General features: G+C 36.8%; 1 protein-coding gene across 1 annotated transcript in view; it reads left to right on the top strand.

Annotated features, from left to right (window-relative positions):
* Window positions 1–1,476: 1,476 nt before the first annotated feature.
* The window catches only part of LOC104164699 (septin-2), a 34,838-nt gene continuing 10,418 nt past the window's right edge, over window positions 1,477–25,896 (top strand). The window contains exons 1-11 of the mRNA XM_009704109.1: window positions 1,477–1,552; window positions 1,643–1,694; window positions 2,817–2,916; window positions 4,429–4,515; window positions 5,134–5,257; window positions 10,071–10,205; window positions 10,605–10,722; window positions 16,780–16,881; window positions 17,703–17,848; window positions 18,891–18,974; window positions 19,997–20,054. Of these exons, the coding sequence (XP_009702411.1) occupies window positions 1,668–1,694; window positions 2,817–2,916; window positions 4,429–4,515; window positions 5,134–5,257; window positions 10,071–10,205; window positions 10,605–10,722; window positions 16,780–16,881; window positions 17,703–17,848; window positions 18,891–18,974; window positions 19,997–20,054 (981 nt within the window). The 5' untranslated portion in view covers window positions 1,477–1,552; window positions 1,643–1,667. The remainder of the gene's footprint in view (window positions 1,553–1,642; window positions 1,695–2,816; window positions 2,917–4,428; window positions 4,516–5,133; window positions 5,258–10,070; window positions 10,206–10,604; window positions 10,723–16,779; window positions 16,882–17,702; window positions 17,849–18,890; window positions 18,975–19,996; window positions 20,055–25,896) is intronic.

The raw sequence follows: 25,896 nt of genomic DNA, 5'->3' as shown, positions 1-25,896 counted from the left end.
CTTGAATTAAGTTACTGATTTTTATAGACAAGTTGACAACAGAGGTTTCCAAACGTAGAAACAAGACGTGGACAGAGCAATGAGGTACATCTGTCAGTGAAGTGGTGACTGTCTTTAAGGGTCTGTAACACTGGTTGGCTGGAGGCTGCAGTGAGCCCTTGCATATTGGTCAAAGAAAAATAACCTCTGTTTTTTCAAAACCATTCTTAAAGGATGTTTCCCAGGCTGTTTGAGAAATACTCAATTAGAAGCTGTCAGAAGATGATTAGGATCAGGACCTCCCTATTTTCCAGGCAATGGATGTATTAGGCTTTCAATAGCAAGCAAATGAACTGAGTATGGAGGAAAAGTAGTTGGAGGAGGAAAAAAAAAAAACACCTTTCCTTGCTTACAGGGTGGCTGGTGTCTGCACAGCTGCCAGGATTCAAAATGCCTGCTTCAGGGCAAATGAAAAGACAGGTTTTCTTTAAAACTCCAAGTTGCAATTATGCTAACTTCCACTTTTCCTTTAGTGCAAAGCTTAGTATGTCTCTGCTAGGATTTGACTGTCGAACTGCCGGTGTCAGAAACTGGACTGTATCCTGCTAGAACGACTCCCGCTACCCAACAGGAAAGCATTTCTGTCTGAACACACAGGTGCCTGCATAGGTCACTTCCCTGCTTTCCCAGGCCAAGAGCTGCGTTGTCAACACACCAAGCTGTGAAGCGCTCCTGCCACTTCTGCGTTTCCTCTCAGTGCTCTGTGGCCACTCTAAATAAAAGGGCCTCGCTATTGCTGTGATAACCAATCTATAGCACAACTAACATCCTTGAGTAAAAAGATAAGGGCTTGCCAAAACCCAGCTGTTCTGGGTGTCTGAAACTAAAGAACAAATCTTTTTCATAGTCCTTCAGATCAGGGTGAATTTTCATGTCCAGCAGGGGCTAGCCAAGTGCCAAGGTTCTGCAGTGTTTTATGGAGTGTTCACGTTCAGCGATAGTAATTTGAAGTGACTGAAAATAATGTTAGAAGCTTTACCTGGCAATCCCTAGGTGTCCTGTTCTCAGGAGAATTTTTGTATGTGGTCATAATTCTTAAATATAATTTTTTGGACAACAGATTACAATCACCTATTTGTAAACCATCTTTAAGAAACATATAATTCATAAGTGGAAAGGGTAAAAATGGATGGAAAAAAGGACCTCCTTGGGACTAGGAACAGGGAATATGAATTTCAGGTTTTCTTAGCTGGTTACAGAATCAGAGAACTTTAAAGAAAAATTACATTAGGAGTACCATGTATACTCAGCATCAGCTTTCAGTAGATATTTTTCCTTTTTTAAAGACAGGATGGATGAAAGATCTTTAAGGATACCGAATTTTAGAATTTTGAGTTTTAAAACAGAAAGATTCCTTTAAAACTTTTAAGTATTCAAATGAAGCATTCTGGTTTTGGTAATCCTGTGTAATTTCTTTCCTCTGAATAGCTTCATAGAAGCAGCCATTTTGATTATGGCTTGTTCATTCTGGTACTCTTTGACTATGTGACATTTCATTCTACTAGAATAAAATGTGATTACTATATGCAATTGATCAGTTCAAAATTAAAATGAATGTAATCTTCCAAGTCAGCTAACATGCACTGTGGATTTTGTTTTCCAGTGTCTGAAACTTGGAGTGTCGAAACATGTCTCAGTCAGGTGAAAAAGTAAAGGTAAAGAGATGGCTACATAGCCAAAATTTTGTTTAGAATCTATTCAACTTCTGAAAATATTTGTGCTTTTACTGAAGTGGTAAAATAGTGAATAAATGATACCTTATTGCTTCAGATGCATTTCTTAAAAGGAACTGTTGAGTAGAAACAGAGCTTGCATGTGATTCTAGTAATAGGCTTTCAGATGTTTACCAGACATTCGGTGTTTGCTTACACATTTAGAACAGTGCCTTTACCTAAGGAAATTTAATTTGACAAACCTTCATTTCTAATGTTTTTGCTCATCTAGGTGGGTTTTAAAAGGATTGTTGGCAAATAACTAATTGCCTTTTAAGTGATTTCCCCTGTATCCCTCCCTGCCCCACTGGAAGTATGACATTGTATAAAAACTGTTCTTATCATAAACTCACCTGTACAGAAAACATCTGGTTCCAGCTAGCTCATAGGTCCCCAAATCAAGTGGCTGCAGTTCTTGTTTAGGCTCCTATTAGGTTTTCAGTCAACTGGTAACAGATGGTGAAGCAGACTGCCCTTTTTATAGCCCAAAGCTCTTTGAGAAGTTTTTCAGGCACATTTCATTTTCCTGCTTTTGTGTTAGAAGTTAAACATTGTGAAGATAGGTGAACAGCTTAACAAGCAGAAGATAGATCTCTGTATGATTGTATCTTGGCAGTCTCTGCATTACTATACAATGTTTTTCTACACGTGAGTGTGTGCATTATTTAGTTTTATAGAAGATAGTAGCAGTGGATACCAAATTGGAACAGGTATTTTTGACCTCTTGTTTAAAATCTTTGGGATTTTTAGCTATGTTTACAGTTTAAGATTAATAATAGTGTGTTCTTGCAAGCTTGCAGATTTTTTTTTTTTTAATCCAAGCAGAGACTTTTGTTTATGTGTAGTTCAAGGTACTTACCGGATTTCTATTTATATCAGAGTGCTTGGTAAACGGGCCTATTTCAAGGTCTGCCTTGCTATAGCAGTAAAAAATTGTTTCATTCTCTATTTTCCCATGTGCTTTATATACCTCTGCACTTTATTGTTTGGAATCAACTGAACTCTGTTTCAACTTTTTAGTGGGAAGGAGATCTCATTTATACTCAACTTTTGTTTTCTTGTCAGTTTTCCGACTCAGCAGGCTATGTGGGATTTGCTAATCTACCCAACCAGGTTCACAGGAAATCTGTGAAGAAGGGCTTTGAATTCACACTGATGGTGGTTGGTAAGTGACTTGTTTAAGTATTTTTGACTGTTAAAGAAGAACAAAAAAAATTTCTTTCACATAGAGATATATGTCTTCCTACTTAGCAATTGACTGTTATACAGAAAAAGCTTTGAACCTCTGTACACTCTCTAATTAAATCTCCTGCTATTTTGTCATGTTTGGTAGGAGGGAGTATTTGTAGTGATTAAAGATGATGTCTTTGAGCCAACAGGACATTCCTGTATTCCTGACTCATCATCAGATGGTAGGGATAGTTGCTTAATCTTTCTTTGACTCCCATTTCCCCAAATGAAGGCATGAATACACATGGTGAATATCTTGCTGTTGAAATGGTGATGCTATTCTTGTGTCTTCTGTTCTGTAGTGACTCACTTTGGTATTACAACTAAACTTTTAATTTGCCTATTCTGTGAATGAGCACCTGTAGGAGTCTTTGGAAAGTCCTTTAGGCACAAAGCTGTTTTAAGTGACATCGAACTATACTTGCATTGAATCAATTTAATGCTATACAAGTTCAAAGGGAGTCCACGGTACTATCACCTTTTTGTAGTAGTTACCTTGGAATTACATTTTATTGAAAAACAAAAATGAGAAGAGGTGCGTAACACTTCCTTCTTATTCTCTGTGCTCTGTAGTACCATTTGGGATTATTTGGTGACAGTGTTCAGCAGTGTCTGTAAAATAGATATGTAATTTGTGATAAGTTGTAGATATTTTTTTTTAATGTAGTTTGTGATGATAAATACAGATAACTTCTCCATCTCTGAGGTTAGTAGCATCTAAAATGACATGGCCAGTTCTAAATGCTGACTCCTTTGATTCCTTGGATTAGGAAAAAAGTGACTTTTTGAAATTCAGATCTAGTCATTGCATTTACAGGTTTAACTGTATTACTTTGTAGGACAAAATTTGTATCACCTGAAGTTCTAGAATTATGGAACTTCTCAGGTGAATTTTGAATAATTTTCTTATGAATTTCTGTTTTGTGTTTCATAGGATGTGTGTATCCTAACTATAAGAGTGCAAAGCTTGACTGTTAATTTGGGATTGCTTTATTCATTCTCCTTCCTAACAGTGTTCCAGGTTCAATTTCTAGCTTAGGAAAACCTTAAAGCTCTCAGAAATTTTCAACAGGAGAGTTACAGCTCCTGATTTTATAAGTTTAAATGGGGGGGGAAAAAAAAAGTGCTTTTATTTCCCTGAAGGAACCTAACTATCTCTAGATCTAGAGTCAGTGCTGTATGACCTTTCAGCTTTTATTATGAAATCTATTACAGTAAACTTAGCATTTTCATGTAATGTTTATAAAACCACTAGAAGCTTGTTTTTCCTGTGATTTTGAAGTGCTTAGCTGAACCTTTTGATGTTTTTTATCTCAAAAACTAGGGTGGATCCTGACGAACAAATTATTTTTCCTCCATAATGTGGGCTTGGGGAAAGAGGAAGTGCTTTAAAAAGCCTGGAGTAAAAGGTGTATATGCTTAATAACCTGAATTATTTTGTTTGTAGGCGAGTCCGGCTTGGGAAAATCCACTTTAATTAACAGTCTATTCCTGACTGATCTTTATCCAGAACGTTATATTCCTGGAGCTGCAGGTAAATGTGGTTTTGCAGTTCTTCGAGCACATACCCTGTGTTCTTTCAGTTAACATTGCTTCATTCTGATAACTTCACCCATGAGACTCTTTCTTCATGCTGTCTAGATGTATTTTAATCTTCCAAATTATATTTTTTGAGCTGTAATTTTCTCATTTATATTTACTTTCAAAGACCCAGCTTTTATTTTTTCTTCATCAATTGTTATTAAAAAAAACCCAACCCCCCAAACCTTTTAGGTGTCAATATACCTAAAAGTGGTTTTGCTCTAATCCCATTTTCTCTAATGTTTTTTTCCTATAATGCCGTAAATCCTTATTAGAGGTATAAATACCTTTTGACAAAGAAGTGGTATGCTTCTGAGTATTATGATTTTATTTTTGCATATTGTCGTGAGTTAATGCCTATTTTTTTTTTTTTTAGTTCATTGCTTATTGTTTATTTACAAAAATGTGGTGTTAAATTTTGGCAGCTAGCTTGTTTTTTTTTTTTCTTTGAAATATTTTATGTCGTGTGGGTTACAATACACTTCAGATCACACTTCCTCCTCTATTGCTCTCTCCTGCAGGGGTTTCAATTGATAGGCATAATAACAATAAAAATGTTCCTTTATTTTAGAGAAAATAGAGAGAACAGTTCAAATCGAAGCTTCTACAGTAGAGATAGAGGAGCGAGGGGTGAAACTGCGTTTAACAGTAGTTGACACACCAGGATATGGGGATGCCATTAACAGCCAGGACTGGTATGTATATGTGTAAATACTGCTTTGACTGTGTTTACTTACCTGACAGAGTTTGTATCTTACACAAACACTAGTGTATCTGTCTCTCTAAGCTTAAGTGATTCAACTGGTGATCTTTGGATAACTTTGATGTACTAAAAGAAAGCAACAGATTCATTATTCTTAGCATTAATGGAGAGTTATCTTGAATTCATGGTGATGGGTCTTTTCTGAGTCCTTAGAAAATTATGCTTAACTGCAGGCACTTCTACATTCTGGGTGCTCATCATTGTAACATCACTGACATGATCATTTAGTTTGTGTGAGCTTTCAAATCAAGTTTCTGTTATAACTTTTGTTGCCAAAAATACACATCTCTAGTAAAACTGTATTACTTTGTACAACTTCCTGTTTCAGTTTTCTAGCCACTTTTTTGTGTTTTTTAAAAGGTTTGGTTAGTGTTCTCTAGACTGTCTGTGATTCTCCTTCAAAATTAATGACCTTTCCTCCAGTAAGGTACTCTGACAACTGCAGTCAACTTTTTGTTTCCATAGCTGCTCTGATAGGGCAAAATTCTGGCAGGGAGAACTTTTTTGTTTGTCTTAGACTTTCTGTGTGTCTGGCCCACCTGGTTGTCATATTTTTAAGACGATGCTTTTCATTCCCTGTCCTTTATACGTCCTACTAGCAATCTGGATAGAACTGCTTCTTTTTTTTTTTTTTGTGATGGAGTTATGACTTAGTGCTCTCTGGCCTAAATATCGCTGATAATATTTAATGGCTGAAATAATTGCCTGCAGATACACTGGACAAGATACGTAATTGCTTTAACATAAAGATCATGAAGAAAGAAAATGGTAAAATAGCTGTGAAGGAACTGGGCAGTTTGTAACAAAGTTATAATTAATAAGTTTGATCATAAATGTTATTTCCAAATCATCATGCACTTTAACTATGGAAAACTGATCTTGTGGTAACTTTTTTCAAATAAACATGAGATATACTAATGTGCTTACTAGGATGCCTGGATCATTCCAGTGCAAGCAGAAGCTAAACTTTGAATTTCCACATGGTTGTCTTTTAAGAAGTGCTAACAATATTTATTTTGCTCAGCCGTTAATTTTTGTTGATGCTATTTTGTGGTGGTAGTCCAAAGGCAAACAAAAGTGTCACTGTGCAGAGCAAGGGAGCATAAAGCTAATACTGGTTGATTTGAGTACTTCAGTATAAGCTAAAAATCAGGAAGGAGGCAAATAGCTGATAAAATAAACACTTATAATGCTAACAGAATGTTCTGTAATCTTTTCTTGACAGAGTGCTGTGTTATCTGGAGCATTCTGAAGAACATTATCAGACATGGTTTTTCTTTTTATGGTGCACTGTAGAAACACAGCAAAAGTGAATGCAGTGAAGTTACAATATACTAAATGAAAGTTTGAAAGTGAAGCTGTAGTGGGATTTTTTTTTTTCCTCCGACTTTCCTACTTTATTAAGTTAAAAATAATTGAACTTTTAGAAAGATGCCTTAGTGTTATTCTGGACTGCGGCATGGACTTGCTTATTTTGTGTGCTGTTGACTAGAGCTTCCTTCCGCTGGAGCCAAGAGTTCTGCAGCCCGCGTATTGTGTTACATAGAACTCTTCCTGTTGATTGTGTTCTAATGCCCTTTGTTTATTCTGTTAAGATGTTTCGTGTTCAGATTTTTCCCCTTTCTTTTTGGAGGCTTGCTAAATAGAGTCATTCCATGGTGATTCAGACCCAGTAGAACAATTTACCGGTTTATACTTAGTTTTCTGTGACAAATCTTAATCATCAAAATACATTACAGGAACAAATAGTACTTGCATACTACAAAATAAAAAGATGCAGTTAATTTTAGTTGTCTCTCTCTAGTCCCGTTTTCTTACGTCACATAAAAAGACTATGAGCCATGAGGAGTGTCATTTTGATGAAGTATGTTAGTCTTTACAGGATGTCATGGGGACTTGGATGGATAGACTCTTTGTTTCAAACTGTAGTCAAGACTAACACGGTGCCACTACCTTCCTTCCTTGTTAGTTCAGAGGAAGCAGCAGGTTCGTGGTCTTGAATTTATGTTTGTGTTCAGGAGCATTTACTGCAATTATGGTTAACTGGTAGATGGTGCTGATCTTGATCCAGGTTTTATAAAGTGTTTTTTTTTGGGAAAGCTGCAGTTTGGGCAGACTACCTGTATTTCAGGGTGGTGAATTTTACTAAGATTATTTTTTGAACAGAGGTAAATCAAACTGGCATGATGTCTCTAGGAGGCAGCGATTGCTGATCCTGTTTCAAATATCTTTCTCCTGAGTAGGTTTCCTAATGGCTTTTGCTTTCTGTCTTTGCATTGATGAAATGGCTTAATTTTAGGGTTTGACTTTCAAGGATGGGAGCTGGGGTCAATTTTATGTATTTTCTATCACAGAAGAAGTGCTGGTAAGGATTATGCGCTGTCAGGAGTTTGTCCAGTGGGTCTTCTTGACTGGAAGAATAGCAACGTTGGACTGGGAAATGAGTTACTAGAGAGCGGGTTGTGCTAAATCTATAATGTAGATTATTTTTTGTTTTCCAAATTATATTGTACTTAAAACAGCTTGTAAGAAAAAGTGGGTGATAACCACAGTTAACTGTAGTGATAATTCTTTAGATTCTGTGTGAAGCTTTAGTGCTAGCTGGAGTTCTGTATTCTAGAATCAAAATACACCTAGGAATGCTCTTGGCATTGGCTTATGCGTGTGTTTGGAGAATACCAAAATTCTTTATGGTGGGAGGTTTGGAGCATAGAATGGTTCTTCCATGCATAAGGACATTGGGATCGTGAGAGAAGCATGTCCTTAAAGGAACATCTTTCATCAGATAGGAGAGAAAGGATCTAAGGAAGGGAGGGGAAAAAAAATTTGCTTCATGCACAGATTTGGGATCAAATCTGGCATCAAAAGGGTGGTTGACAAAAACAATCTGCAGATTAACTGGCTAGATATTGCTGATTATATGCCTTGTTTTATCTTAGTTGCAGTGTCACAGGTCATTCTTTGATAACTGCTTTCTGGCTGCTGCTAACTTGCTTTTTTCGCTGGCTTATGTTAAGTTGTATTTTTTGTTTTTTGGCAGCTTGGTAATATTGTTCATTTTCCCCAATGGGCTTAAATGCAATGGTTGTGTTGTTTGCTGTTACAATACAGGATGTGCTATCTCGTAAGTAATGGTAGCACAGTGGTATAAGCCAGGTGTTTCCCGGAAGTCAGGAGGTACAGGACACTAACGCCATATTTATAGGGAAAAATATAGCTGTTAGAGCTAGAAAACTGCACGTAAACTAATTACATTGCCAGGGAAATGTGTGATAGTTGCTTTCCCATTGTTTGTACTTGGTTTCTGTCCTAGTATTTGTATGTCTTCAATCTTGTTACCTTTCACCAGCTCAGAGGAAAGTATCTAAGATCAACAGGAACATAAACCATGTTGTCCTTTTTCAACGTGTTTAGGTATTAAGATGCTAGTTCTTAAAGACTTGAGCAGCACTAAGGTCAAACCGCAATAAATTCCATGTTTTACTGTGTCATCTTCTGTCGTATGACTTAGAATGATGCAAATCTTGCAAAGATATAAACATGTGCATATATATTCTACTATGGATTTATTCCTCCTAGATCCAAAAGCTTACTCGACTTTGGAAAATCGAATTCCCTCCAGGATATCTTCCATCATTCTTGTTACTTTTCTTCATTATCTTAATTACAGCGACGCAGCCCAGAGTTGAACTTCACTGCCTGTCACAGTATTTGCCATCATTCTATGTGCTCATTTTCCAGATTTACTTAATCTTTTTTTGTGTTCTCATGTCTGTTTCCTCCTTAAATGTATCTAGTCAAATCTGCACTTTCTCAACAGTAGAAATACTATTTTTCAAGTTAAACTTTCGGCTCAGTTTTTCTCCAAGTAGTTTAAGATATGTTCATGACACACAATCACCTGCCTAATCTTATCTTCATCAGTGTGTTCATTTCCCTTCCCCTCCGGTACTTAATATAGTGTCCTTTTATATTAATGTTGTTTGCAGGTGTCTAAATGCTCTGGAATATCTTAAAGCAATCTTCTTAGTAATGCATTGTGTTTTCTTTTCTCTCTCTAGTCACTGCTCTTTGTATCTGATTAATCTATGTGATCGAATTTTGTGTTCCTTTACTTCGTTGAAAGGCATATTTTAAATTGCCTTGAACTATGTAGGAATTATTTTTCTTTGCTAACAGAAAAGGATTCTGTAAGGTAACAAAAATAGCTTAATAAATCATGTGATGCTTGAGTGCATGACTTGCAAATGTATTTGTGCTTAATTCAAACAGACTAGCATACCAGAATTTTCACAGGTAACTAAAGAAACCTAGTTCTAGGGTCAGGGTTGTAAATCAAGAGGATATCCGGGATATTTCATTTGTCAGCTGGTTTAAAAACAGATCCTCACCCCCTACCCCCAGAAAAAGAGCAGAAAAATCCTCAATCTTCTGTTCCTGTCTGTGTTGTCTCAGCAATGAGTGCTTTTTTTCTGAGCTTGCACTTGAACTTTTTGTCCAGTGGACAGAGTAACACTTGAAAGTAACTCTAGGCATAAATAGGCACTTGGTGGTTGCTATGAAAATATTTTTGCATTATCAAAATACTTTTCCTTGGTAGTAGATACAATGATAGGAAGTTGAATTTTTGTAACGAATGTTCTTAATAAAAGCGTGATTCTCCTCCTGTTCTTAACTTTTCATAATTCTTTATTATTTTAAATAATGCTTCTCTTTCTCCCCCTTCCCCCCACCCCATACCACAGCTTCAAAACAATTATCCAGTACATTGACAATCAGTTTGAAAGATACCTTCATGATGAGAGTGGTCTGAACAGGCGCCACATTATAGACAACAGAGTCCACTGCTGTTTTTACTTCATCTCTCCCTTTGGACATGGGTAAGAAAAAGCTCTTGTTGCTTCCCGCACTGTCAGTTAGCCAACACAATTAAAGGGCTCTTTAGGGATTAATTCTATCCTCTGCTTTGTCCCCTTTTTGGCATTTAATATTGTTTAGAAGCAGTCAGTATTATGTTGTTTGTCACCCAGAAACATTAGAGCTTGTAATATCCAATTTATCTTATAGTGAAAATTTTAATTCAACCTTTACACAACCAAACTGATAAGCAGGTGCTCTGACCTAATTTATTCTGGAAGCACTGTTTATGTAGATAACTATTTATGAAACAAGTAATTATTAAGACATTTGGTCTGTTAAAAAAACCAAAGAGCAAAACCCCACCTTTTGATTTTTTTTTTTCTCCCCCCCCTTTTTTTTTTTTTTCTACTTCTTGGCAGGCTGAAACCATTAGATGTAGAATTCATGAAGGCTCTCCATGGAAAAGTCAACATTGTCCCTGTGATTGCCAAGGCTGACACACTGACGCTGAAGGAGAGAGAAAGGCTGAAGAGAAGAGTAGGTCTAACACTTGATCATGAGAGCAATGCAACCCATACAATGTTAAAGCCAAGTATAAAGTAAACTGAAAATGAAGAGGGGTGAATGATATTGGCCAAGGACCTAATCTTCAGGAAGTGTGAGGTGGGAAATCTTCACCCCAAAATCGGATGTGCTTTAGCAGTTACACTTGCTGAGAATCTGGCCATTCTTGGCTTCATCTGTCTTAGCAAGCAGTGCACCCCAACAGAGCAGATTTTGAGCAAAATGGTTTGTAACAAGGGCTCAAATCAACCTGAAATGCATGTAGTGTAGAAGTTTCAGGCTAGCTCTCATTTAGTCCAGTGAACTGAATGCCCGTTAGTGGTGGGAGTGCATTAGATATGTTCTGAGAGTGTATCTTAAGGTTTAGTTTCATCCAAAAGACAGTTGGTGTGTGTACTCGAACTGTGCTGCATCGTTTGTAGCAGAATGTGGTTAAGTCGGGGTGATTGGAAACTTGCTTATAAAGTTCACCCATGATACAAACTAAAACCCTAGTATAGAGGCAGGACAGTTGGGCTAATATATTAGCAGGATGGTTTTTGTAGCTCCGTTGTTATGGAAAAATGTGTGTTGTCTTGTTTATGGTTTTCCTGGTTTTCTGTTCATGTGAAATAGCAGGACATATTGAGGATTGCATTGGAGAAAGTCTTTCCAGACAGTGGTAGTAAAATAAATCTTTTTGCATTGGAAGATTTGCTTGCTGTCTTGAACTTTTTTTTTTTGGTCAAACCTTTCCAAGACAGGCCATCTTCTGACAAATATGACATTGTAGTGAATTCTACAGGCGTAAAGTACATATTTATAGTTGTCCAAGTCTTTCACCTTAAATCTAGTTTCCATTTAATCTCATAGAAAAATCTGGCCAATGAAATATTTAATTTTTCCTGGTTTATCCTTTTTGATTCAGAATGACTTCATGCACCTTGTTAAAGAAAGGAATGGGTAGGGGTGAGATTGTATTATGCTGAGAGTTGGCTCAGTAAAATTTATTGTGATCACAAGCTTTTTTTAGGTTCTATTGACTCAAAACCAGTATGTTCATTTGTAGTCTAACAGATTTGAACCCTACAAAGCCTGTGAATTTTTACTAGTTTAATAACTTATGCCTTGAGTAGTATAGAGATAATTAGTACTTCTAAAATGCAGTCTATACTTTGCACCAGAGCATGCAAGCTTTTTTTCATGGTAAGATTATAGCTTAATCTTTTATATTATATCTTAATGTCATGTTATACTACCACTTCTTGATTTTCATGGAGGGCATGACAGATGTTTTGATTGTGATCCTCTGGCTTCCAGGAGTTCTTTAGAATGGTTATTGGATCTTTATTCCAAGGGCTTTTGTGTGGGGGTATTTTTCTGTTTTCTTGAAGAGAGAGTACAGCTTTATTTAACTGGGAAAATAATATATTTAAAAAATAGCACATTAGCTGAATTTGACCTAAACTCAGAGGATTTGTTTGGGTTTTTTTTGGGTGGACCAGTGCCACAACCAAAAGTATGACTGGTTTATATAGGCATGTAAGCAAGTACAATTTGGCAAGGTGAGGTAGTTCTGGCATTGCTGTTGTGTTTGTATAAAGCTCAGTGATGTAAGAAAACTTGCCCGAGAAATGGAATAAATCCTCTGTATCTGAGGAAGTTTAAAGTGAGGACAGTTGTGGCTGTATGAACCTTGCTGCAGTGTAGATGAACATTCACCGAAGAGAGGGAGAGGCATTTATACAAAAGTGACTAGTTTTATGATAAACTATGTGAAAGGGGGGGAAAAAAAGAAGTCATTCATTGAGTTAAAAAGGACCTCTAGATCTTGCTGGGAGAAATTCTGTCCAGGCTTTTCAGCTTTTCTTTTGTTCCTCCACAAATGCTATGAGGAGATGATGGGTACTGGGAGCAAATTGAAAGAACTTATAGGGAAATAACAGAACAGAGATGTGACTGCTTATGCTGGTTTTATCACTTCTCTTTTTCTGTGGCTGTACTGACTTGGTGAAAGATTTTTATCTGATAGTAATATTGTTTGTGGAATTGCCAGTTTCTATAAAGAAATTGTATTTGATCTTTCAGCAGTGTACTTCAGGCTCAGTTTTCATAGGTACTTATTTTTTTGTTCAGCATTTGGTAGCAGAATGATGTTGAAAGATTTGAAGCAGACATTTAAGTGGAACGTTAATTACTTTAAAATATAATTCACTGGGAATCTGAATGTTCTGCTTTGTCAGTTAAAATACATAAAATAAACTGATATAAAATAGTTTCTAGCTATAGTTATCTTTCACAAAAGCAGTTCTTAGGCAAAACGATGATGAACATTCTCTTACTAGGTTGCAATACTTCCTGTAATTATTTTGAGACTCCTCTGTGCTCCTTGTATGGGCTGCTTTGTGGCCTCTCTTAGGGTCAAGCATAGCATAGTGCACGTGCTCTTTGATATTCACTTCTATTTATTGTTAACACTGGATTTTAGCTGAAACATGGCAGTAGCACAGGCAAATGTGTTTCCCAGTGTGAATTTGGAATTGCTTATTTTTCAGTACAATTCTGTAAGTGATGTTAGATTGAGGGTTTATGATATACGTTTACTGTGGAAGGAGATGAATCCCAGTTTATATATCTTGTGATGACTAGATTAGTTTAAAGGCAACCTCTCTGACCATATTCAGTGCTAATGCATGCCTAGTTCTTTCTAGTTTGAGCAAAGTTACTTTCAACTAGTCTTTAAAACAGTCTTGACCCTTAACTTACGTATATGGACATGACATTTATGCATTGGCTAAATATGGTGAGGTGAATGGCAGTTACACTGTAAGTCTGAGGGAGTGGTTAGGAAACAGGTAAACAAGTCTTCATTTTTTTGTACTGCTGGCAAAGGTCACTCTACAAACTTAGTTTATACTAAGTCAAATCTATAATGTGGTTCCAAAGCTTTGAAAGTCTAGCTACTGTATATTGTTCTAACTCAAAGCATCTTGGCTAACGGCATCTGTAATCAAGAATAAGAATCAAAATCCTGCTTTGCTGACGCAGCTTGAAGTCTTATTTTTTTTCAGATGTTTCTGCCATTTGGCCATCAATCTAAAGTAAAATGTTTTTGTTTTACCACTTTGGACTAAGCAGCAAGATCAGTTTGTGGTGTTGCAAAGGAAACCCAGCTTGGAGTAATTCCTGTTTGGTCTTTCTGGAATTCAAAGGTTTTTTTTTTAAAAAAAAAAAACTCTTGAGTGGGAAGAAATGCAAGGCAGTTTCACAAGCTGTGCCATGCAAGGCTGCTAAGGAAACATGCTCGAAAGAATGACTTCACGAGAGGGGAACTAATATTTTGACTTTTTTTTTGATTTCCCATGGGAAGGCTAATCTTTAGGAACACAGAATCCTCTGAGGCCAATAAAATTCAGATTTGCAGAAGCAAAATGCTGTTTCATTGTTAGGACCATAAAATACAGTTTGTTTTTATTGCTATTCTTTTTCCTTTCAGGAAAGCACTAGATTTAACAGCTGTAATATATTATTCTAGCACCCCTTGCTGTCGGCTTTCCCGTTATTGTTTCACTTGCATGTTATCTTTAAGATCTCAGCCAGGTTAAATATGCTTTCTTGTTTTATGCAGCTACTTAAAGGCATTGCACTGCAGCACTGCCCCACCTATCCCAGCTGTGCATCTTTAAGTATCGTTTGGTGACAATTCAGTTTTGCAAAACAGTAACAATGTGCATTGATTTTTAAATGTGATTGTGTGAATGTAACTGTTAATTGCTTATTGGCAACACTTATTTCCAAATTTCTTCTTTTAAAAAACATCGCGCTCTATGTAGGTGGGGGCTCGTAATATTTTGTTCAGTGTTTGTGAGTGTGGGGGATTTTTATATGCCTGGCAGGAAAACACTGTCATGGGAATACCTGTGTTCATACGTTGTCATTCCTCTTCTAATGGTCTGAAAGATTGTTTTATTTTAAACAGCTGTTTAATAACCAAGCTCTGGTTGGACAAGTTTTATTTATACTGTAGCTATCAGTTGCCATCATGACAGAGGATCGAGGAACCCAGCAATACTATGAGAAGGTTCATTAAAGCCTCTCATCTATTTGAAGTCTGGTTGTATTTGTATTATCAAGTTAATGTCCAGTTGTATATGTAGTAATGACAACACAAGACCTTACATAGGCTTTTCTGAATGTTTTTATGATTACCTCAAATACCCCACCCCAATTTTGCTGAGACTTTGCCTACTATAGGAGTTCTTTATTGTGGTAGTGCTGCTGCTTGGTTCAGGTGCTGGTTGTGGGGTTACAGTTGCAGCTTGTTAGGGAATACTGACCTAGGAAGTTTGCACAGTTAACCTTTTTCTGCTGGGACATCCAGGATCCCTTTGAAGAGAGTTATCGGGGAATCTCAACATTCTTCATGCTCTCCTCATACCACCACGCTTACTTTAGTGAAAGAAAATCTTGTCAGGGCATTTGATGGGATTTATGACTTAAATATTTTTCATAGTATGGCAGTGGAAACATTCTCTTCAATTTTGAAGAAAGGATTGACTTGTACCACCTTTTGAAACTGCCAAAGGCCTGGAATTATGCTAGCGGCTTACCCCTACAGTGATTTAATTAGGAAAAGAATGTATACAGGAATAGAGATAGTGTATTTTTTATGTTAATTTCAGATATCAGTGAAAATAAATAAAACTGTTTAGAGATGATTTTTCTCGTAGTGGATTTTGAATAACTTTCTCCAGTTTAAGTGGATAATAATCTTTTGTCTTTTTGATGCAATAGGCATTGTCTTTTAAATTTTTGGATATCAAATACACTTTGATATGGACTGCATGGTGCTGTAATTAATGAATCCCTTCTCCAAATTCATTGCTTTTACTTATTTTTTCATATTAACTTTCCTTTGGTTTTGTCTGCTTCTGTATTATGCTCCATGTGAATCTTCTGGGGTTTTTTAATGATTTACTTGCTGTGTTTTCTAAAAATGCATTTATCTTTTGTGCCTTTTTAAAAATCTTTAAGCCTATGTTATTTGGTACTTTGGACATGGAGTCAAGTGCGTATTTGTTAGTCTTCAAAAAGTACTGTGCAAGTGTACATTGTATTACAAATATTTTATTAGTTATGCAGCTAACATTCATAGCAAATAGTGTTCTAATTCTGATGTTTGTTCCCCGAGTACAGCGACAGATTGTTGTCTGAAGGCCTTGATTGCATCTTGATATGTTTATTTTAAATCCTTATTTCTGTATCACTGCACAAAAATATGCTAATTAATGTCATATGCATAGAAACCTATATTAGGAAGGTCACAAAATGCATTTAGTCAGTGACTCTGTTTCTCTGAGTAGACAGACAGGTGAGCTGCTGTTCATGTTTAACCATTTCTCATTTTGCAGATTCTATCACAGATAGATTACAAACAGTTTAATTCAGAGGTAATCTGAATTCAGAGGTGTTTTGGCTTTTTAAAATGCCTGTTAGTAAACTCTTTAAAAGAGAACTTCTCAGGTTAGCAAATCTCAGCAATGTTTTTAAGATACTTTTTTTGCAATAGTAAAATAAAATCTTTAAAATCCAACCAGGTCTAATGTAGGCTTCCTTTCTCATTTTGAGGATGTGATTGATTTCCCACTTAGTCTTCCTTTCTTACATCTCAAAACATGTAGGTTGCTTGCTGAGTGCTTTTATACCTTGTACTGTTTTTTCCAGGATATTTATGGACCTGAGGTTCAAGTCTGTGTTGAATGAAGAAAAAAATTAAAAATGCTGGGTTTTTCTTCATAAGTAGAATGAAGTGAATACCATGTAAGATAGTCTTGTAGGACATAAACTAATTTGGTAGTACATAAGCTCAAAGCATAAATAATGCCAATTTCTGCTAATGATTTTTTGTGAGCATTGTCAAACTATTAAAGCAGAAAAACATTCTGAGTTTTCTAGATGTGTCAGATTAGTAAATCCATTGTATATATTTTTAACTTAAATTCTTATTTCGTTGAAGAGGTATTATTGTTCTTCCTTTTTTGTAAACTTCAGGTTCTGGATGAGATTTCTGAACATGGCATTAGGATTTATCAGCTCCCTGATGCAGATTCTGATGAAGATGAGGAGTTTAAAGAACAAACCAGAGTTTTAAAGGCAAGTTTCACTGCTAATTCGTTATTTTGCTGCAATAATTCTTCAAGCTTACATTGTGCTTAAAGGTACTTTATTCCTTTATAATGTGTTGAAAATTGAAGTTTTCTTTGGACGTTGACTCTGAGTTATAATCCTTTTTATTCCAGTCTCTGCTTCATCAGAATTCCAAATATAGTGTGTTGTGACTTTCTTTTCTTTTCTCTTTTAAATGTAAGCAACTCTTCACCAAGGACTGTGATTTGCAATCTTTTTTCTGACTCAGACCTTTTAACATGCAATCAAAGAGAGAATGTGCATGTGTTATGGTTACTATACTAATTAACAACTTTCCTCTCATTACAGCAGATAATAAGGGTTTTACTGAAGTCATTTCCTCTTTGTGGTACAATATTTGCAAAGGTGCTTGAGGAATGTATCTGAAATTCTCTCTTTAGCTACTTTAATCTGTATCTGAAGTATGTTTCTGTTGGCCATTTTCCATGCATGATGTTATGTCCGATGACACATTATGCCCAAACTGTACTTCAACAGCAGTCAAGTGTTCCTAAAGCAAAGTGTCATTTCCTTTTGTGCCTCTGTTAAGACAAGCTGATCCTAACAAAACTACAGGTGTTAATATTGAGAGGTCACATTGCCTGGAATAGGATTTGTTGGTTTTCTGATGTGGAAGGATTTCAGTGGAGTGCATTTGCCAGCATTTCTTTTCCCCCTCTCCTGTATGTTGTTTGAAAGTCTTTGTTTTTCTTTTAAAGAAAACACAACACAAAAAAGTAACCAGTCAAAAATCAAAACAGTAACTTGTTTTGCTCTGTCTCAACTAGGCTAGCATTCCCTTTGCTGTTATTGGATCCAATCAACTTATTGAGGTGAAAGGGAAAAAAATCAGAGGCCGTCTGTATCCCTGGGGAGTTGTTGAAGTTGAAAATCCAGAGCACAATGATTTCCTTAAACTGCGCACAATGCTGGTGTGAGTGATGGTAAAATTATCCCCTCTCCTGTGGTGATGTAACTGTTACAATGACCAGAGAGTTATAAGAACGAGAACTCCTTAATTCAAAACTAGCTCTGATGGCAATGTAGAGTGACTTTTTAGCCCCCTGCAGCTTGTTTTGTTGCTGTAATCCTCTGATCTCTGACTTGAGAATATATTTTCTATATTTCATATTGTCAGATATGACAGTTTTTGTGCCTTATGTGAACTGATTTGATGGCTTTACATAGAAATTGAAATTTTCTTATAGTGCAGCAGGTGAGGCAGAGAGGCTTTTAAAATATTACTGAAAGTGATTGATTAAGCTGTGAAGAGTATTCTAAAGGCAAAGCTCAATTTTCTTGGCAGTATAGGAACGCCTATGTTAAATATGATACCCTGACCCTTTATGATTCTAGCTGATACAGGTATTCTGCCTGTGTTTGAGGTGGTTTGAAGTGATGTGTGTTGTTTTTTTTTTTATGACGTCTCGCTATTGTTGGGAATTGAATTCTGTTGTGCATTTCTGATTTCAGTCTTTGCTGGGCAGGGATTGCCCTCTGCTGGGCATTGGTAGCAAACAGGTTTGGTTTTTTGACAATTGGAAATTGTTAGGCAACGTCAGCTGTTATGCGAGCCAAGGAGCTCCACCTAATTCTCAGTTACAAATTATACTTAACAGCATTTAAGAGTCAAAAAATACTTTAGGAATTAAAGTATCTTTCTGAATAACTGTATTTGCAAGGTTCTTACTGCAAAGACTGGTATAAACAAGTCCTATAAAGTAATTAGTAAACAAGAGGAAGACAGTATACTTTGGGTCTTTGAAGAGTATTGGTGGGAGGGCACTTAAGTATGAATTAAAGACCAATAAACATGAAAGCAGAGTTCTGGGTAGCTTCATGACAGGTTTGCTTTGTAAGGATTATTTTTCCAGTAAGTACATCATTATATAAAACAAAAATAGAAGATAAAAGGGTGTTTTTTCATCCCTTTGACAAGAAGGACAAAGTGTTCAATAGCCCTTTGCATGTTCTAGAACACACATGCAGGACCTGCAGGAGGTGACCCAAGACTTGCACTATGAGAACTTCCGTTCAGAGAGGCTAAAACGAACTGGCAAGTAAGTATTTGCGTGCCTTTGGGCTCTGCTGCTTACGAGTCTCTTCTTTTTCCACTAGGATATTGTACTTGCTCTTCTCCTAACTAATCCCACTTGTAACTTAATTATTTCTCATCTGCGGAGTTACTGAAATATGTATGAAGTGCTCTTCTTGAAGAGGAGTAATATCTAGTGAAGTGTCGTGCTTACAAACAGCTGTCCTTTATTTTATATCCATTCCCTTTTTTCTCTGCTTTTAATTGGAATGTACATAAAGTAGTGGCTGCAGGCGAGAGAGGTTTTTATTTAATGATGTCTGCTTGGAAAAAATAAACTCTAGTGGACACATTTCAATAGGCCCCAGCCTATCTGATTAGATGGCATGTTTCTTTAGTTATTGCAGGACTGCCATGGTGGCTGTTCTTTTGCTTCCTCATATATAGCTAGAGAAAGAAGTTTAGACCAAACAGATCCTTTTTTGGTAATGTACATGTTTTCTGTGGTGTGTGGTTTTGTGTATTTGTGTTTGTTTTGTTTTGGTTTGTTTTTTTTTTTTCTTAGTAAGGTTTCTATCCTTGGCAACTTGATGCAAAAAATCTGCGTCTACCTGTGGTGCATCTTTTTTGATAGCAACTTATTCTTGTCCCTGCTTTACTTGTTCTTCAAATGTTCAACCAAGCATTTTGATACTAAAGAAGAAAGGAAAATAGCCTACGTAGCTTTTTAATGATTGATTTTTTTTTTTTTTTACCATGGACAGATAGTGGAGGAAATCTCTTGATTAGAGTAAATGGCAGAAAATCGCCATAGCAGTGAAGAAATCGTATTTTAAGAAACAGAGAGTGAATGATAGGAATCTATGAGGTAAAGACGGTGTTTTACAAAGGGAATGCATAGATTTAAGAATGTCCTAATTTCCTCTGTGCGGAAACATGTAGGCTTTTTTGTTGTTGTTCTGTTAGCTGAAATATGAGCCTTGAATCTGTTCTTGGAGACTTCTACTTCTGTATCTTATACCATCAATGTGTTCTTTTGTCCAATAGGCCTGTTGAAGAAGAAGTGGTAGACAAGGATAGAATCCTCCAGCAGAAAGAGGCTGAGGTAAGAGGGGGCTTCTAAAATTGTTGTTCTTTAGTATAACATGCTATGTTCCAATTTCAGTATTCTATGTCAACTACTGCCTACAGAGTGTAAGCTTGGAGTTGTGAAAAATGACAGAGCTAATCTGAACGTACAAGTTGCCCATGCAAAATGTTTTGTTTACAGTCACTTGCATACCGTGGATGGTAGGTAGCATGTGGACTCTTGGTTGTAGGCAGGGGTTTTATCACTTCCCGTTTGTATGCAAATTTTCCATAAGGATAGTTGCTATTTTTTAAGTATTGAAATCAATTTATGTTTGTCAGCTACATATGCTGGTTTAAACATAGTATGTCTTTGAGACATGGTTTGGTGGGTTTAGTGGGCATGGTGGTGTTGGGTATACGGTTGGACTTGATGGTCTTTGAGGTCTCTTCCAACTATAACGATTCTATGTCGGGGTCGACTGGCAGTCTAATGTCACTTCAGATGCGCATAGCTTACTACAAGCATGTTACCAGTAAATTTCTTCTTGCGTCTTGTGGCTATGGAGTATAAAATAGTTGTTAAGTGTTAAAAATCCCATAATATAATTAATGTTTTTTTGTCTTAATCTTCACTTGCAGCAAAATTCATAGTTTTTTCTGTTGTACCAGTCAACTTGTGGATTTGGTGTTTTCAATATCTGATCTCTTACCCTCATTTCAAGTTATTACTAGGCCTTTCAACTTAATGTTTTTATGCTGAAGTTCTAAAGATTCATAGATTTTTAGCCTAATATTTAAACTCAAGTAGTACACTGCCAATGCTTATGACTGCTTGCATTGTGAGAACTTAAGACTTGCTGCCAATTGGAAGATAGTGTTTTTTCTGTTCATCCTTTTCTCCAATTCAGCTTGGATCCAAGTCTGTAAATGCAGGAAAGCATGATTTAACTGGTCGATTCATATATGCAGTGATTTGGAGTAAGAAATAAAAAGCTACAAGCAGTTTTGTGTGTGTGTCTGAGATGAAAGATTCAGACTCCCATACATGGAAATTTTTGAAATATAGTTACTTTGGTCTGTGCATTTCCCTTTTCCTTTATAGCATCCATATTTAAAAATAGCTAACCCTGGTTAGCTATTGGCTAACCCTGGCACGCTGACATAAATAGCAAAAAATTTTCCTGAAAGGAAATGCAGAAGCAGCTGACTATCACCATAACTAGTAGTAAATATGAATTACTGGAGATTAAGTGAGCTGCATCTTTTATCACTGTATAACTTCATTTCAGCAACATAAGCACTCTTGATGGCTCTGCACGTACGAGAGTGGAACTTCTGCAAGTGTTCTATACACAAATTAACTGTCTCCCATTTACTGATGTGTATGCAAAACAGCGGTAGATCATCAGCTGATAGCCAGGAATACTAGATGCTTTGAAAATGTCAAGAGCATTTTTTTGAAAATGTTTTGTGTTTGTTTTATTTTTTTTTCTTCTAAATGCTTCCAAGATTCAGGCAGTAGACTTAGAGAATTTAAGTCGTAACTGTTTCTACTGCTATTTCAACTATATAAGTTGTATGTGTCTAGTAGTTAAGTGGAAACTTGGGTATCCTTGTAGAAGTATTTATCTTAAGGCTTACATGTGAAAATATTCCCCTATAACCATTTCCCCTGGAAACTGTTGATATGGCAGGCACATTGTTATATACTGGTCTATTCTGACCACTGTGTGTGAACGTATATATAGTATTTATACATATGTATGTAATGTATTTTTTTTATATAACATGGGTAAATGGCTGAAGTCTTGAATTTCTTGGAGACCAGCCTCAAAGTTTCCTCCGGGACTAATCATCTCTGAATAACTGCTGCTGAAGTTGCAGAGGATTAGGTTAGAACTTGAAAAAACAAATAGATTTTTAACTTCTGTGTTCTATTGTCCCAAAGAGATCAAGAGGCTTTGCTGAATCTTTTGTAGATAAGCTGGTATGAAGTCCCTTCATCTCTCTATCATCGCTAAGGTTCAGACTGGGAAAAATCTGGGGAGGAAAGAGGCACAGAGGAAATGGGCTTGCATTCCATGGCCTTCACAGAGAAAACAAATATCCATTTCCCCTCCTGTTTTGCATTCCCATCAGTAACGGTGCTTGAAGTTCTATTTACAGTTGTGTGAGGTTTATATAACCTTGGAAGGAATGAATACTTGGGCTAGTGCCAGGATCATCTTTATCAAGGCATCACTTCTGCTAAATTATCTTTTATTGTGCCAAAGGATGTGGTCCCCAGTTCAGCAATTTGGAATTGCTAATCTGTCATTTTGTATTTATTGCTCAGTCTGGTTGTGCTCTTTGCTCTTTTGCAAGTGGTGACCTGTTTTTCTGAGCTGGCAAATGAAAATAAGAATAAAGGTATCCATGTTCCCTGCTGTAAATATACTGCAGGTCAGATTATTTTGGTGTTGTAGTGTAAACTGGCACAAACTTAAGAAATTTTGTAGTGTTGTGCCATATTCTTCCTACACTGAAAATATCTTCTAATAAAAACCTTTCAAAGCTTTGAGAGGCAATACTTCCAGAAAAATGTTAAGGCCATGATTACATGAAAACAGCAAGGAACAAGCTTCCTCTTGATTTTTCCAGTGAGCTACCCCGGGGCTTTGGGCAAATCCCTTAGCTCTGCTGTCTTCAGTAGAGTTGGTCAGCAGTAGGCTGAATATAGTAGAATTAACCACAACGTTGAAATTTGTTTTCTGTCTGTCCTTCTACTTTCTGAATGTGTTTATCCCTTTGGCAGATGAGATGAAGAGCCCTGATTTAGTATGTTTAGTATGTCGGAGGGAGGAACAGCCTGCAGTGGCAGGCCTGCCAGGCTGGGGTCTAGCACCAGCCTTGTACGTAGGTGAGGACGTGATGAACGTGTGTGGGTAGCTGGCTGGTATTGCAGGTGTTGGCAATGAAAGGTATTTTCTTGAAAGATAAGGTGAAAAATTTTATATGGAGAGAGAGCATGACTGCTGATGAAGACCTGCTGCAGACCCAAGGGAAATAAAAACAGCTCTAAAGTTTAATTTGTTTGTAGGATGTTGTTGCCCAATGCAGGGGGGCAGAATGCTTCAACCTTTCTCTGTAAAGTGATGTAGTCTTAGTCCTGGGAGAACATCATGAGAAGAAAACCCTTAGTAAGCAATTAGCAATGGGAATCCCTTAGGCGCTGGAATGAAGAAGTAACTTTTTTTTGGTCCTTTTGAGTTGTTCTTTGAAGGAACAATGCTTGCTGCCCGTGTAGTGCGATGGCTGTGGCCATAGTGACTTCTTCTGTTTATAATGTCAACCTGTCCTGTGAAAGACATTTATCTTGATGGTGGCCCCTTTTCCAGTATAGTAAATTTGTCAGGAGTATTTTTCTTGTCTGCAGTTAACAAGATTAGTTGTACTTTTTGGTGTTGGAAGTATTTTTAACCAACAGCAGCTATCATGGGAACATCCTGATTTACTAGAAAATCCCCTGTCTACAGTTTTCCATCTTGCCCTATTCTTGCAGCCTCTTCCATTATGAACTTTCTTATGTAAAGGCATGGGCAGAAATAATCATACTTGGTGTGGGGAGGGCAAGCGTGTCAGTAGGACGTAGATATTGTTCAGTTTTTAACATTTCTTTTCCTGATATCTGTAGGTGAGTGGCTTTTCAGTGACAACCCTTGTTCAGACAGGAGTAGTACTCAGTATTCTGGGCAAAACATACTAGAGATGAAATCTTGTAGGTAAAGCAGAGCTGTGTATCTGTGGTTTCTGTTAATGGCATGGAAATTATTAAGAAGCTATATGGTTCACTTTTAACTCTGTAACCTTAACTCTCATTTTAAACGTTTGTTTCCTTTCTGTGTTGCTACAGTAGTTACCTGTAGTCACTACCCAGTAGTTACATGATAGTTTGAACTAAATTTTAGTCCTGACATAAGTAAACTAGGTGGAGTTTTATACCAAGGTTAAGTTTACTCCTTTGACTCTTGTAATCTGGGAATTCACAGGAATTACTTGTTTTAACAGATTTCTAAACATTGTTTCCTAGCTTCCTTTTCGTCTTGTGCATTGACTCTATGCTATTATGTTGTAGTATCCTTTCTTTAGGGGATGAATGCAAGTTCCCTGCAGAACATGTTAATGCTGCTTTTATAAGTGAGAGGGTGTACTGCTGAGCAAGATCAAAGTAATTTTATGCCCTTGATGCTTGCAGTCCTCAGCAGCGAAAGGAGTGCAGAAGTTGATAAGACATCAGTTTCAGTCTTTTGTGTGATCTTTTACATTCACCTTTATTAAAAGCAAAGATTGTTTCTATCTATGCAGTAGGTGTAGTAAGTTGAAGACACAGGAGTTGTTTTTAGCTTGTATTGTAATGTATAGCAATGGTTCTTATGTCCTGTCCTCTACTTGAAGAGGAATTGTGGAAGAGACTGACATGATTACCACTTTGAGTACAATACAGCTTGATTTTTTTTTTTTTTTTTTAATTTTAACTTTACACTCGAGTTGACAGGATTTGTACTGTGCAAACCATTTTGTCTCCAAGATATTTGTGTGCATTCACCCCAAGTTCAGTTCTTACATCTGACTTTAGCCCTGTGGTTATGTGGCCAGGTTTTAGTGTGTATATCTATCATTGCTCATAGGTTGTCTGCTAAGAATACTGTTATGAAACTGATAGTAGCGAGTTTGATTAGAGATCTTGAGAAACCATAGTGCTACAGCAGAAAGCAACCCTTCTGGATTGTTTGCGTATCAAATACTCAACAAAAACCAAAACAAAATGCTGATGCAGCCCCGGATGCAGTGAAAAAGATAGGTATGCTGGAGTACCTTTTTTTTGGCCAACTTTCCTTACGAAAAGGAAAATTCAGTGCCTTACCTACTAATGGCCATAGGAGACAACAGAGTGCTTATTTCTTTTAACAGGCTTTGTGCCCGACAGTGTTTCTACTGAATTATGCTAAAATAGCTTCAGAAACTTGCCATTATTTAGCTAATGGATAAGACTAACGCTTCACCAGTAGATCTCAAAAACACTGCATGAAAATGGAAGAGGAGAATTGTACGATTTTAATGTTACAGCAGAGTAGGTCTCCTAGTGCTTTTGTCCTACCTTACATTTGAGTCATATGCAGCATCTGATTTCTTTCATGATGTGGGCATATTTTTATCAATTAAGGTTAAGAAAATGCGAGACTCAAGGCTGTATTTAAGTCCTAAAATATGATGTTGGCTATTAACAGAATTCTGTGTTTGAGCAATCACCACAATACATGTGCAGCAGTATCTTCCCCTGTGATTACTGAGTGGTTTCTATTTTGGGAATGTTTCATGGCTCAGCTTGGAGTGCTCTTGGGAAAGCTCAAGCAGGCGAGCTTCCAAAACGCTAGTTTTATTCTGATGGTAAATCTGCAGAGAGGCAGTTCAAAAGACCAGGTGTCTTAAATTTTTCCAAGTTGATCTTTGAAACTTTTCTCTTTTCTTGGACCATGGAATCAATGCAATTCTCATTTCTGAGACTTACTGTCTTTTTTTTTTTCCCCTCCTGCCTGCAGTGTTATGCCATCTTTTTGATCAGAAGGTTGTTAAATGTTTAGCAGAAAGATGTAGGTGGGTATATAATAATCATTACAGACTTAGCTGTGTCTTATGCTGTTCCTGTGTGAATCTCCTTTTGTCAGAGTGCATCTATGCTGCAGTCACAGGAACCTGAATTAGCCTCTACTGAACCCTGTGCTGCTGCAGCAAGAGGATAAGTACCAGTATATAAGTCAGCTAGTTTTAGACAAGCTGTTACCTCTGGCTATGCTGCAATCTCAGATTTTTGCTCTTTAGTTACTCTTCAGTTTCTT

The sequence above is a fragment of the Cariama cristata genome, unplaced genomic scaffold (assembly GCF_000690535.1).
Source record: "Cariama cristata isolate BGI_N322 unplaced genomic scaffold, ASM69053v1 scaffold40567, whole genome shotgun sequence".
Taxonomy (NCBI): domain Eukaryota; kingdom Metazoa; phylum Chordata; class Aves; order Cariamiformes; family Cariamidae; genus Cariama; species Cariama cristata.
The sequence above is the reverse complement of the archived record's forward strand: the minus strand, read 5'-3'. Positions and strand labels throughout refer to the sequence as shown.